The sequence below is a fragment of the Balearica regulorum genome, chromosome 15 (genome assembly GCF_011004875.1).
Source record: "Balearica regulorum gibbericeps isolate bBalReg1 chromosome 15, bBalReg1.pri, whole genome shotgun sequence".
Taxonomy (NCBI): Eukaryota; Metazoa; Chordata; class Aves; order Gruiformes; family Gruidae; genus Balearica; species Balearica regulorum.
Window position 1 is genome coordinate 10225538 of NC_046198.1, and position 14262 is coordinate 10239799.

The 14262-nt window shown below is 45.4% G+C and overlaps 1 protein-coding gene across 3 annotated transcripts in view; it reads left to right on the forward strand.

The window, feature by feature from the left end:
* Positions 1 to 14262, forward strand: part of CACNA1H (calcium voltage-gated channel subunit alpha1 H) — a 253542-nt gene that overhangs the window by 215573 nt on the left and 23707 nt on the right. For 2 of the 3 annotated variants that reach the window (XM_075768013.1, XM_075768012.1), the window contains exons 24-29: positions 422 to 511; positions 1328 to 1541; positions 9336 to 9487; positions 11487 to 11596; positions 12726 to 12859; positions 13439 to 13509. In XM_075768013.1, coding sequence (XP_075624128.1) covers positions 422 to 511; positions 1328 to 1541; positions 9336 to 9487; positions 11487 to 11596; positions 12726 to 12859; positions 13439 to 13509 — 771 coding nt within the window. The remainder of the gene's footprint in view (positions 1 to 421; positions 512 to 1327; positions 1542 to 9335; positions 9488 to 11486; positions 11597 to 12725; positions 12860 to 13438; positions 13510 to 14262) is intronic. The other variant, XM_075768014.1, reaches the window with a different exon arrangement.

Consider the following 14262-nt stretch of genomic DNA (forward strand, 5'->3'; position numbering starts at 1 on the left):
CTCTTGAGTTCTAGCTGTTATGTTTGCAAATGAAAAAACCAAGGTGCTTTATATTGGCGGAAAAGCAAGACAGCCCATCGTAGGAGCTGGGATATATTACTGCTTTTTAAAACCCCATGACATTGGGCCAGCCTGACATCCTGATTTTTTAATCATGCTTTGGTGATCAGAAAGCCTGATGTATCTGAGCAAAAGTCAGCCTATATGTGAGGAAAAAAGAGCATTAATGACCACAGTTTGCTCACTTTTAAGCCAGATATGGACATAGGTAAAAGCAAGCCACAATATGTTGCATTTCTCCACCAGCTCCAGGCCAGATGATGTGTTATGAGCTGTGGTTTTGCTGAGCGTTGTCTGTTGTTAGTTTCTTTACTGGGGACTAAAATGAAAGACCAAACTTTTCTGTTTGTTTGTTTTATAGGCCCTCATGTCCTTGTTTGTCCTCTCCTCCAAAGATGGCTGGGTGAACATCATGTATGATGGTTTGGATGCCGTGGGTATTGACCAGCAGGTAAATGTACTGCAGAGTCCAGATGTGTTGCTCTCAGAAGTCTCGTACCTGGGTGACTCTGGTGTTTATGAAGTCCCAGGAAGGAGCAGAGCTATAGGACTTTCTCAAGGCCCTGACTGCCCATTGTTTTGAGAAAACCTCAAAGTTTTTCATTCCCCACTAAGTAGCTTTTACAGTGGCTGTGCCCCATGTAGCACACAAACAAGCACTGATGGGGTTTTTAATTGGAACATGGAAGGCATGATGAGTAAGAGCAAACTCACACAAGAGGGAAAACAACCAGGAATGTTGTGAAAGAGACTTTAAGTTTGTGTGTTATATGGCATTTGCAAAGGAAGGTCAAGAGTCTTAGATCAGTAGTACCCCGTCATAGCTACAGTAACACTTTGCACTTAATTTTCCCCTGCTGCTGAAGGTCTCATAACAACTGAGAAACGTTAACCAAGAGCCCACATCTCATAAAAAAGAATAAGCTGGAGCCTATCTTTAACTAAAATGATCTTGCAGCTGGGATGATGCACATGCACTGAGATTTATCTCAAGCTGTATGAAATAAATGCTGAAATAATTAAATCCTGTAAGCCAACTTATGGAGACTAGGATGAGTTTTACCACAAAAGTAAAATTGTAATTGGTGAGAAAGTGAATGAGAGGAAACTGTTTTGGAAAAAATCTTAACTCCTCGCAGCCCTCTCCTCCTCCCCACAAAAATGTACTGTGCTGTCTTGTTGCTACAGAGCGCCCAATATCCTGACTTATACACATCTTGTCTATGCTGCTTCTCTTCTCTCGTTTTTTAATTCCCCACCTCACCAGCCCATCCAGAACCATAACCCTTGGATGCTTCTCTACTTCATCTCCTTCCTGCTCATCGTCAGCTTCTTCGTGCTCAACATGTTTGTGGGGGTGGTGGTGGAGAACTTTCACAAGTGTCGACAGCACCAGGAGGCGGAAGAGGCCCGGCGTCGGGAGGAGAAGCGGCTGAGACGCTTGGAGAAAAAGCGCAGGAGTAAGGAGATATACCTGTCTGGTCGGTAGACTGCATTACAAACCAAAATCTTTCTGAGCCCTGCCTGCTCCCAAAGCAAGACTTTCATTTTCCTTTGGTTTTGTTTCCATGGGATTCAAGAGGCTGTTTTGCTTCGTTACCTCTTTGGCGGTACCTTAAGTCTAGGGTTGCCAACACCCTGGAATTGTCCTCTACAAGCCTGATGTAAAGCATTACCTATTTGCTTGGAAGGGGAGGATATCCTCTTCCAAGCAGAGTCCTCTATCACGCTCTACAAGGCAAAGGTGTCCCAAGCACCAAGCGGGAGCTTGCGGTATGATGAGGGATGCAGTGAGTAAACAGCTGCAATGCTTCCTGTGCGTGAAGGCCAGTCCCGAGGGTAGCCCTGTGGCTTAATGTGCCGCTTGCATCTGATGATGGTGGTGGTTTGATTTATTGATTCTTTTCTAAAAGAAAATAATTGTGATGCTTTTTAGAGTCCTAGCGCATGGCCCCGCATGCCACAAACATGCTGCATGAGGGCATGAACAAACTGACAGCCCTGGGGAGAGGAATGGAGCCCCAAGATGGGGCTGTCCAGAAAATTCTTGTCTGGAAGATGTCCATTACAAGAGATGCTTGCCCCATTGCAGGCTGAGGGAGCGCTTCACTGCTGAGCAATGTGCAGGGACTCAGTTTGTCCTTGCAAGCAGTTGACATGGAAATACTGGCCAGATGCAGGGCCATTAGGGTCTAAGAGAAGACCTTTAGCTGAAATCTGCTTCTTAGTGAATCTAGTGGGGATGATCAAACCAGACCAGAAAAACACCTGAGCTTGTGCTCCTTTCCTAACCCAAAACTCCCCAGGGGTTCTCATGTATGTATTCTCACCTCTACTGCTCCTTGGCAGGCTCCACCAGGGACAAGCTGGTTATAGCGTCTGGTGGGTTTTCCCAGGGCAACTGCCAGGAAACTAGCCGCACTGACTTCCCAGCCAAATTTAGTGAACAGGGATAGCCTGCATTAGGTGCTGGCAAGCATTTTTTAGAAGTGAGGGAACATGGCTTGGCCACTGTGATCAAAGATGAGCTTAGTCAGGGGTAGGGCTTGAGTGCTTCTGGCCCTGCTTGCCGCAGCAGCCCTGTGTCTCTTTGCCTAGCACTGTGCTGCCCTGTGTAAGCTCCTGTGAGGACCTAATAGCTCATTGTGACAAATGGCTAGGTGTCTCCCATGCATCAAGCCATAAGTATCCATTTTCTGCTGGGAAAACTGCAGTTAGATCACATAGTCTTTTGCCTGGCTCTAAGAACAGAGCAGTCAGAGGCTTTGCTAGTAGAAATCCCCACAAATTTCCTTCGTCCATCCAGGCTTGAGTCAGAAGGCCGGCAGCTCTACCCCTTGCAGCTCGTCTCCTGCTTTAGTGGTCCTCTTTATTAGAGCCATAGGAGACCTCAGAACTAAATGTCTGCACCATGGTCTCCTCAGGACCTTAATGACAGACTGACATGACACTACAGTGAAAGCCAAGCTCATTTCATTCTAGCTAGTTGTGAGTTAAGTAGCTGGGTTAAAATGAAATCTAGATCAAACTAGCCAGCTGCAAACAGACTTTGAATCTCTCCAGACATTCAGAGGAGTTCAAATGCAATTTCATTTCCCTTTTCCCATTTTGGTTTTTGAGTTTGAGGTTCTAGCTAAGATTAGAAGTGGAAATCTTGAAGGCAGCATTACCAGCACGATAATGAAAATCAGTTTCAGGCTCTCAAGAGTCCTCCTGCTTGTGCAGTATTTCTACCCCAATGTGCTGGCCCAAGAAGACATTCAGATACACTCAAAGTTTGGGAGAGGGGAGGGAAAAAAATGCTTATTTACAAAGAACATTAAGCATCCTTAGAGAAAATAGACTAGGGCACATGTAAGGAGAGATAACTTAACCACAGCCAGTTGCTGTTCCTGATTAGTAAGTAAATCTTATTACAAGCCTATCTGTGGCTCACTGCTTAGACACCAAAAAGAGCCAGTCCCTGTCAAAGTGATGAACACTGTTACATTGCCCCTCGTTATCCAGCTATCTCGAAGGATAGGGTCAAGGAGATATTTCAGACCACAAACCCAGGCATTGGACAGATGTGGGTTGTAACATTTCACTGAGAACGCACACGGAGGAGGACAGCTTTCAAGTCCAATATAGCAACTGAGAGGCTAAACATTTGGCCATGTGCTGGGCTTCCAGGAGGTTACCTCAGATCTTCCAGCTCTGAGGTCTCCTACCTGCCTCTGTTCAGCATGGAAAGCTCGGCATCCAAATTTGAGTTGTTAACAAGTTGAAATCAAATATCTGATACACATTTTGGAATATTACTATTTACATTTGAATGGATTTTTTTAATTGAAATGGGAGGAGTTTTTTACCTCTGGGGTAATTTAGAAGATGATGGATTTGAAAAAATGAAAAATGTGGCAGACTCAGAAAGATGTGAGATGTGGTTGGTGCCGTGCATGGCGGATTCTCTGTGGGGGGGTGTCTGTGTGCACGTGCAGACACGGGATGCTGCACAGTGGCAGCGGGCTGGCCAGGTTTCCACGTGCCCCAGTGCTGTGTGTCTCACCCATACGGAGGATCAAGACGCCAGTCCCCATGGGACAGGATGGGCACAGGAGACCAGTGATCCTGCAGAGGAGCAAGGAGCCTACATTGGGAAGCCTAGCAGAAAGCCCTGCTTTTACTTCAGTTGCCATTTCTAGCATTTGGCCTGAAGATATCATAAGGGGAGGAAGAATTAGGACTGTTACCAAGAGTAAAACCCAGCATAGCTAACAGATGTACTATCTGAGCAACACCCGTCCGTCTGGACTTGCCCTGTCTGCCTAGCATCTTGTCTTTGTGTCCTATCTCCTGTCTGTAATGTCCTCTGTGTGTAGCAACCCTGCATGTGTTTCTGTGTTTTGAGGTCTTTGGGCATCTGTAGGTACCGACAGACACAGAAACGCAGCATTGAGCCATAGTAGCCTTGGGCTCAGGCCTGGAAATGGGTTAAGCCTCAGCTTATCAGTGCCTGGACAGTCCCATCCAGGCAGGCCCTGGGTACGAATCCCAGGCTCTGCAGGCTGGGACCAGGATTTGGACCCTGTGTGCAGAGCTATGAGCTTGGCAGAGGGCTTGCTCCGTGGAGGACACAGCCCTGCGGCAGGACACACCTCCTTCATCAGACCCCATGCAGGTGGGATGGGGAATCATCACGTGTCTGTTTTGGGGGTACTTCTCAGGTCTTCCAGGAGCCAGGCAGGAAGGTCCCTCTCAGCCCACATCTCTGCTGTCAGACACCACCTCAGACCTTCCCATAAAGATTCTTGTTTCCCATCTGAAGGCCGCTTTCATGAAGGGATTGGGACAGGATGAGACCCCATGCCCCTTGTCAGCATGCCTTGACTCTCTCTGCTCCGGTGGCAAGCATCCCTCGAGGCACCGGCAACAGAGCTGATGGACCCAACATGTCAGCAAGGCACTGCTGCCATGAAGCAGCAGTGGCCGCAGGGCCCAGCCTTCACGACCAGGCTGCAATAAACTCAGCACTGAAAGAAGGCACTGGCTTTGGCATTTAACTCCGCTCACGTGAGAAAGGAGGGCGGGGGGTTGAATACACCGTAGAAATGCATTTGATGTGGTTTTAAAGGCAGAACTGCACAGCATACTTTTTCATGTGAAGGTAAAAATTCAAGATAAACTAGAATATTTTTCTGACACAGTCACTGCCTCCATCCACAATATCTTCTATGTACATAAGTGTAGTGTAATTTAATAATCCTGCAGCTCCTAACATTTTAATGAGGTTCTCAGAAGACACAGACTGAAACCAGCTTCCCCAGATTAAAGTTTTTGATTAAAACCACATGGATCGGCTTGATCTCCTCTGGATTCAGGATACGGGGCCAAATCCAACCGACCTGTATCTACTGTGAAGCCAGCAGCCGCTGGCCTGCTGAGCAGAGCACAATGTCAGGTCAAACACAGGCAGTACCCTGGGCTTCAAAGGCTACAAGCGGAGTCTGGGTGACAATGTGTGCCGAAAGCAGTGCAGGCAATGCTGGAAAAGCTGGAAGTGCCTGACACAGCCCGGGGGAGGCCCTAGCTGAGGAGCAGAGAGTGCCTTTCAGTAGTGTCATCGAGTCACTGGTCCCTGGGAAGACCCCAAAAACTGAGAACTGAGAAAAGGCAAATGTTTTTTTCCTGATTTCCACTCTATACAAGAGGAGCGTGGCCACAGCTGTGTTTCTCTGAGGCATTTCCCAACACGGAGCTGAATGTGTGGGCATTGTAGAAGGAAGAGGCCAGTTTTGTTTTAAGACCCAGCAGAGATGCCTTTCAGAGCGCTGACTGTAAGCCTTTCTCTCTAGGGGTGAGCAATCGTGGGCAGCACACGGTGGTGTTTAAATTAGTCCATCCTCTCAGTGCCACAACCATCTCTGTATCCAGCAGAAACATTTGAGCTGTAACTAAAATTTTGGGCACTGCATATCTGAGTGTTTAGTATTTCCAACTAGGGAATTATCAAACCATCTTGCTTATTTTTCCAGGCAGCTGCAGGTATGGAGCTACTCTGTGCCAAGCATGCATATAAACCCATTAGGGCTTTCTAATGTTTCATGCAGAGGAGAATAATGGAGGAGCTGTAGCTAGCAATTGTAATGCCAACCTAAATGCTTTTAAGCTAGGAGACAGTGCTTCATTAATTTTCATGTCAGCAGAATCACAAGCAAAGAAGTTTAAATACTCTGCGGAGAGGTGAGATTAGCGAACATCTAGAAGTGGGGTTGGGAAAGGACTGTGGTTTTCCTTTCGCATATGTTTGATGATTTCTCCTTTCCCTCCTGCATTTCCACCAATTCAAACATCAGCTGCAGCTGAAGGGATACTTGTCTTTGATATAAGTCTGCTAGTTGGCTGATTGGAGTCTCATCCCAGAAGCCATTTCCCTGGAGAAACCAGGCGCAGGTTGCATTTTGCCTACTGTAATTAGTGATGCATTAGATCTCCCCTGTTTGCTGTGCCCACATCCCCATGGTCCACTCTCTCATACAGGTTCTCCTGCAGAGCCCACATCACTGGTTGAGCAGGCTGTAGCAGTAGGCGTGCAGTGAACACTTACACCCAAACTGGGGAGAATAACATAGTATATTCTCACTGAGATGTAAAAAAGTGTGTCTGAACTGAAAGGAGACCAGAGCCACGTGCTGTCCTGTTGACTGAAGTAAAGCTCTTGTTCCTAAAGGGACTGGGAATGAACGGTGACCCAGCGGAGCGGGTCAGAGCTGCAGTGAAGCTGTGTGGCTGATCTCTCGCTGCTTTCACCCTGCTGCAACCTCTCTGCCTTCACAGGATTGCCCAAGCCTAACACCAGCATTGCCGAGAGCAGAAGCTGGTCTGTCCTTCCTGCATACCCATGCTCACTACCGTTAGCCTTGCATGAGCGGTATCTCCTCTAATGGACATTGCATGGGTTTCTGCACTGAGCATGACAGTTGTTGCATGTGTTTCAAAGTGTTGTCAAGTTTATTCGAGACTGTCCTTGTATGTGTGTCCTCAGGAGAAGTTTCTTTTTCATCTGTTAACCTGGCTTCAGGGATGCAGTGCATCCTAAATGAGTAAGGCATTTCCTAGAGCTCCCTCATCTCAGATCGAGTTAAACCTATCCCAAGTTTTCTGAGCAACCAGTTGACCAGGCATAGCCAGCACTGAGCACTGGCAGAGTTACAGACACAGACCTCTGAGACCCTTTCATACAATAATCAGACCCACCTTTATGGCTGGGTGGTTCCTCCTTACTGTTGGTATATCCAGCCCATGTGAAGAGCAAGCTGCGTTGCTGTCAGGCAGCCTAGGAGGTTTTCTGTTCAGTGGCTTTACACTGGAAAGTGTCTTCTTGTGATTGTGCTTCAGAATTATATAAATAGTTTCTAAAACTTAATAAACACCTGATCTTTTGCTGTATAGTTAATCAATGGCTGCATTTGGGCAGGTCAGAGAGTAGTTGCAGTCACCTACAGCCTGTTTTCCTTATGTGCTGCTAGCCAGTGTGTTCACACGCTGCCCATCACTGCTAATGTTCTTCTGAGATCCATTAATCAACCATTAGTCATTAATAAACAGTCCCTTAATATAAAGTTTGACTATTTGGGGTGTTCTTGGACCTCCCAACAAGCTGACTTTTTGCATTCCCAAGAAGACATTTCCAAAAAGAAGAAAAAGAAAAAGTATGTCGTAATCCTGAATACACATGAAAGCACGTTGTATTATATTGCAATGTTGTTATTATTATTTTTTTGACACACCGGAAGATTAGCCGAGCTCAGTAACAAAGACAGCCCTACCAGTCCAAGATGACTGGTAGGACTAAGGCACATGAAAGTAACAGAAAAATGTATTCAAAAACAATTGCGTTTGCTTTCATCTTGTTTTTCCACACCCACTAACAGAAAAAATAAGTCCAGATGACCTCAGATAGAAGGAATTTTTTTTCAAATGCCTCCACTCCACTTTTAACTACCAGAAAAAAACAGCAGAGTCAGTTTCCCTTTATCCAATTTGTTTTAGGGTTTTGGACTGTAATCTGGCATCAGTTGCACTACCAAAAAAAACCAACCCACATTTCAAGAGTCACTCAATCTGAAAGACATTAGCAGGATGAGAGGAGTGGAAAATGTATTTCAGGGGGTCACTGAATACTTTTCAACCTATTTCCCCCCTTATTTTTAAGGTGAAGCAACTTCTTCTTCCCAGCTCCTCATGCATTTAAACCTGAATTTGCTGAAACATTTGGAAAAAAATCCCTCTCTATTAAGAACAATCCTGCTCTGACTTAGTATGAAAAGAATTCAACTCCATCCGAGTGCCCACAGCCATCTTGTGGTCACTGTCTAATTTAAGAGACACACGCAGTAAATACAACTCGGGCTCAGGGCAGTGTCCAAACACTCTGCTTGGAACAGCTCCGGGAACTTGGTCATGTGCAGAAATTTCCGCATTTCAAAGAGAAGAAAGAAGGAGTCACAACCAGAGGCAGAGATAGAAAATTCATGTGGTCGTAGCCTGAGGGGTGTTTTAGGTGCAACCATGCCCTTGTTCTTACATTTCCAGAGGAGCTTATGCTGACAGTCTTTGTCAAGAAAAATGCTGAGCACCCCGCTCCATTGCTGTTGATGCTGTCCTGTGTGCTGCTAACCCTCACGCATGTGTCCTTCTTTGCCACAGGCATTGCTATGTTTTCTTTAGACCTTTAAAATACACCAAAAGCCTTCTCCTACAGAAGCTGAGCTCAGGTTATGTTCTTTTCTTACTTATGTGGAACGTGCCTGAAATCAGTGGGATTAGGAGAGATGCATATCAGAGTCCAGTCTGATGGGACCTGCTCTCGGCCCTTCCTCTAAACTGGAGTTGAATCTTTGCTGGATTTCAAGCTTTTCTCTTGGCTTTGGGTCTCATTTCCATCCTGCTTCTCACCCTTCATGGTTTGTGACAAGGGTCCCATTAAGTGAAAAGGTTGTCCTCTGAGCCTGAGAGAGAGAGCAGTAAGGACAGAGAGCACTTAGGAGAAAAACGGACCTGGTTGTCAAAGCTGTGGAGGTCCCTCCTGCAGGCACAAGAGGTTTGGCTCAGCCTGATAATCCCACTATGGTTCTTGAAGGTTCTAGGTAGAAGCATTTGGCCATTTCATGTGGCTTGCTTGAATCAGTTCTCCCACATACTGAATCTGAGCCTGCAGGCCACATTGTGATGGTTGCCAACCATGCAGCAGGGCCTGCGTTCACTGTGTTGCCTTTCTTTCTTTTTTTCTACAGAAGCCCAACGCAGGCCTTACTACGCTGACTATTCCCCAGCACGGAAGTACATTCACACCCTCTGCACCAGCCACTATCTTGACCTTTTCATTACGTTCATCATTGGGGTCAACGTCATCACTATGTCAATGGAGCACTACAACCAGCCAAAGGTAAGAGTCACCCATCAATGTGTGGGCTGTGAAACACAGCAGTGTGGAGTAGCAGCAGACCTGAGGACCACACACTGTTCCCTTGGGATACCATTGACCAGTGAGGTCTCCAGGCAGCCCTGCTTCCCTGGGAACATTCCCTGGTGTTTGAAAGCCTCAGCAGGCTCCAGGCTCAGCATTGCAATCTGTCTAACCCTAGGCCAGCTCTACCACTTGGGAGTCACTTGCCCCAGCCAAAAGTTTGATTTCCCTGCTCTTGCATAAAGCAGAGAATAAGGCTAATGGAGAGTGAGCTAAACTTTTACTAGGAAAAGACCAGTCCAAATATTTCCTCTCCTGATCCCAGATGTGACTGACCCTCAGACTGTAAAACAGTCCAGAGTTTCAGAATATTCCATTAACAGATATAAAGATGAAGTTAACACATGCAGAGCAATGTTTCTTTTCCTCAATGAATTTAGAATAAACTGACTCTTAAGTACAACCCTTCTTTTCTTTATGTATCATAAAATTTTTCTTTCCCAAGTAAACCTTTGGCATAAATCATATAGCCTGTCCATTTGCCGCATATATTAACCTTCTATCACATTATCATTCACAGAGCTCTAGGCTCAGTGTTTACTTTTCTAGTCTTCCATGGTCTGCTGGGTAACCTGTAAATGCCTCCTGGAAGCTAAGCCAGAGGGGCACCAAGCCACAGGATAACGCCTGTGTGTTTTACGCCAGCTGACTGTGTGCTGTTCTGCCCCCATAATTCCTTTGCATAACAGCCATTGTTTCGCATGTAAATGTTATTTATCCAGATTAGGTCTTGTTTATACTTGTTTTATGTTCATGTAAAACACAGTGTTGTAAATCTGAATGCAAACCATCACAAATTATATGAGAATTCAGGCTCAGGCAACGTGCTTCAGATGAAATAGTAAATTGTCCCACATTCTTCTAAGCTGCCATTTTATTTTAGGCACTGGAACAAAAATAGGGATAGTAATGCATTGAGGAATGCCAACATCTGAAAAACTTTCACCTCTTGTTCTCAAAAAAAATCAGTGCATGGTCATCCCACATGTCTGGGGTCAGCAAAGCACAGTCATCACACAAATGTGACGATGAAGGCTTTCCTGTGGCCTGAGGTTTCCTCTGTCAACAAAGCAGACATTGCTTTGCAGATTCCCCTATTGCATTTTATTTCCAATTGTGTCTGTTTTGATGTTCATTGTTGTCATTTTGTTATTGTAAGACACCAATACTACATTTAACAAAATTCCCCTTCCCTCCCTCCTCTCCTCAAATCCCTACCCAACCAAAGAGCCGTTTCACTACGCAACTATCTATTTTAAGGTCCCAGCAAGATTCTTTTGCTATTGTTGGCCTACAGTTTCAATGAAATCCATTATAACCACTCATCATCTTAAAGTATAAACACTGTGGATTCCTGACTTCCGAGAGCAGCTCTATAGAGAGCGTGAACATTGCACCAAATATGGACATACTTTGCCCAGCTCTAGAGATGTAACATTTTTCAAGAAGGCAAGATTTAATCCGTCTCCAACATTATTTATTTTCCTGAGTGTTTTAAGCAAAACCATTGTCCTAAGGATTGCCATGCTGGACTAAAGAAATGATCTATCAAGTCTTTTATTCTATGCAAGGATAGGCAGTTCAGAAGAAGTAAACTTTATTAGGGGAAGGGGTAAAATTTTCTCTCTGTCCCAGACTCTGAACAATTTATACATTGAAGTTGGAGGATTGATAGCTCTTGTCATTTTTAGCACAACTAGTATCAGTGCTTATGAGGTTTTTGTTTGCATCAGTGTCTAATCCTTTGTTTGAGTTTTGCTGTGTGATTTAGTGCAGCTTTGTAACTGAGCTCTGCAAGCCATTATGACTTTACTTTTTACATCTCTGTGCCTATGCCACCCTTGTGCCTGCCGGTCCCTCTGCAGGGGCTCTAGGAAAGGATAGCTTGGGCTGGTTTAACTGGTATCTCTCTTTTCAGTCCCTGGATGAAGCCCTGAAGTACTGCAACTATGTGTTCACCATAGTTTTTGTGTTCGAGGCAGTTCTGAAGTTGGTGGCATTTGGTTTTCGAAGGTTCTTTAAGGACAGGTGAGAGTATTTTAAACTCCTGTGTATTTGGGATAGAGCTGTATTGACCCAGTTTCAAAGCCAGATGCTGGGTAAATGTAGCATCACTATGATAGTACTACATGCTGTGTGCAAGGAATAGAAAAGGGCTGTCTCTCCGTGGGTGCAAACTTTATAGTGTAGGAACTAAAAATTCTGAGAACTGCTGGTACTGCTTTGCAGAGGGAATTCAGGAAATCTTACAAAATTCCAGATACATCCACCTAGTATCTGTCTCTCCTCCAGGTCTGACCGGCTCAGCTTAGAGGTCAGAAGCAACCTGCTGGCATCAATCCAGTCCTCAAAAGAGTAGTTTTGGCAACCTAAGGTCACAGAGTCCCTCAGAACCAGTATCCTTTGCAGTCCAAACCAGTCCTTTGGTAGACTGCTGACTTTGTAAAGCCTTTGGCAAAGACAGCGGTAGTTGTGTTCAGCCCCACTGCCTTCAGATCCCAGCTGCAGAGACCTACACATGTTATTCTGCCTCACATTTAGCCAAAAGCAAATATGCGTGAGAGCACATTGTGGTCTGGCAATTTGCTGGGGAGCAGGGTACGATTGGAGACTTTTCCACAAAACCAGCTTGTTCACCTCATTTATCCTGACTGAGTGGTTGGAAGCTGCTATGAGCAATATTACTTAGGAGGGAAATTGCATAGGAAAGACAGTTTCTTCACATCTTAATGTCTTTCTAGTGCTGCTGTGAAAGGCCGTCTACAAGTGTTAGGCTGTAAATCAATGAAGATACTCAACTGGAGTAATTCAAGAGACAGGTGACGTAACATGGCAGCAGCTGTATTGCATTGCACCAAAGGTCCCTCTAGCCTAGTATCTTGTCCCTGAGAGTGGCTCTGAGTGGATAGCAGGGGGACGATAGGAATTGGGAAGCAGGCAGGGACACTTCCCAGTCACAGCTTACAGCAGCTTGTGGCTCAGAGGCTGTCCATGCCAGCTGCAGTGAGTTGATTTTGTGCCACATAGAAGATCATGAGCTCAGATATGAGAGGAGAGGCATTTGGGGTTTGCTTGTGCTTGCTGTTAACAGATAATTCTCTACTCTTGGGTGTCTGTCCATGGATGATTTTTTTTTTGTCCTCTCTTTGTCTGTTAGGTGGAATCAGCTGGATTTGGCTATAGTTCTCTTATCAATTGTGGGAATCACGCTGGAGGAAATTGAGATGAATGCCGCACTGCCCATCAATCCCACAATAATACGCATCATGCGGGTGCTGAGGATAGCAAGAGGTATGGCCTGCTCTGTAGGTCTCCAGCCATCCCTCCAGACATGTCAGGAAATGGTTTGGCCATTTGTTCTTCTAGTCCTGCTGTTTCAGTTCAACTTGAGAGCAGTTAGGCAATGAGGCTCCAAAATGTCCATTCAGAGGCAAGCTAGGTGGGGTTCGTGGATGTTTCCAGTGGCATCTTAGATTGGTCTCTAATTCAAACCTGGGATCACAGACCTTTTATACTGATACCAGACAAGAGCAGGAAGCAGTGGAGAAGGGAGGATCAGAGCATGAGATGATGCTCTTCACTGACAAAGTGTCTCCCCATCACTATCCCATTTTCCTGCTAGGGTACGCTGGAGTTCTTCTGGCTTTTGGTCTGGTTTACTGATGTCCTTAACATTACTTGGTGTGGGAAGTAGTCAGGATGTTCAGACGTTCTGTGGGCCCTGCCAGGATGCAGTGAGCTTGCCATCTCTATGAATAAATGCAAGAGAGATGTAAATTCTCCCTACAAGACCTGAAGCTAGATTTCCTTTATGGGTTTTACTTGAAATATTTCCCAGCCCTGCTGACCAGGATTTGATTCTCATTGTAGTGCTGAAACTGCTTAAAATGGCCACCGGGATGCGAGCTCTCCTGGACACAGTGGTACAAGCGCTTCCCCAGGTAAGCCCCCAGACCTCATCCATGCCTAGTTTGTTCCTCTTGGTGGACTATGCCTTTTGGGCCTGGGGACAGCTCTGTGCCACCGTGTTTGGTGGGCACTAGACATCACCTGGGGAGGATATCAGCTTTCTCTACTGCCACCGGTGCCTTGGTAGCAGTGTTTTGCATGGCACATCCTGCTCACATAGTGTGTGGGAGAACCAGAATGATGGAAAAAGAGTTAACAGAGAGCCAATTGCTCTAGGCAGAGCTCTTCTAAAACAGATTTCACTGGAAACTTCAGAAAACACAATGATAGACAGCGGAAGCTGTTGCTGAAAGCATTGGAAGTAGACAGCTTCCAGTTCAGGAGTTTTCTTTATGAGACAGGAGCAACCATGTTTATTGACACCTATTGACAGAGGAGGTGCAGACTTTAAAAGGCAAATAGGAGAGACATTTCTGAGTGTTAAAAGCTTGATGTGGGGTCTCAAATCACCGTATTCTCATACACTGCAAGAGGAACAATGATGCTGCCAGTCTTAATGATATTTGATAGGATCCTTCAAGTATTCAGTTCCTGGTACCACTTTTTTATGGATCCATTTATTTGAAAAAAAAGAGAAGGAAAGAAACTTTTTGCTGACTTGCACTCCTCCCTCAAAAAGATCTAAAGCACATCAGAAGAATTCCAAGAAGTTTAGGGTTCCTTTGTTTTTAAAATCTTATGCTATTTAAGCTGTGTTCTGCTAGTTTGTAGGTTTGATGGTCTGA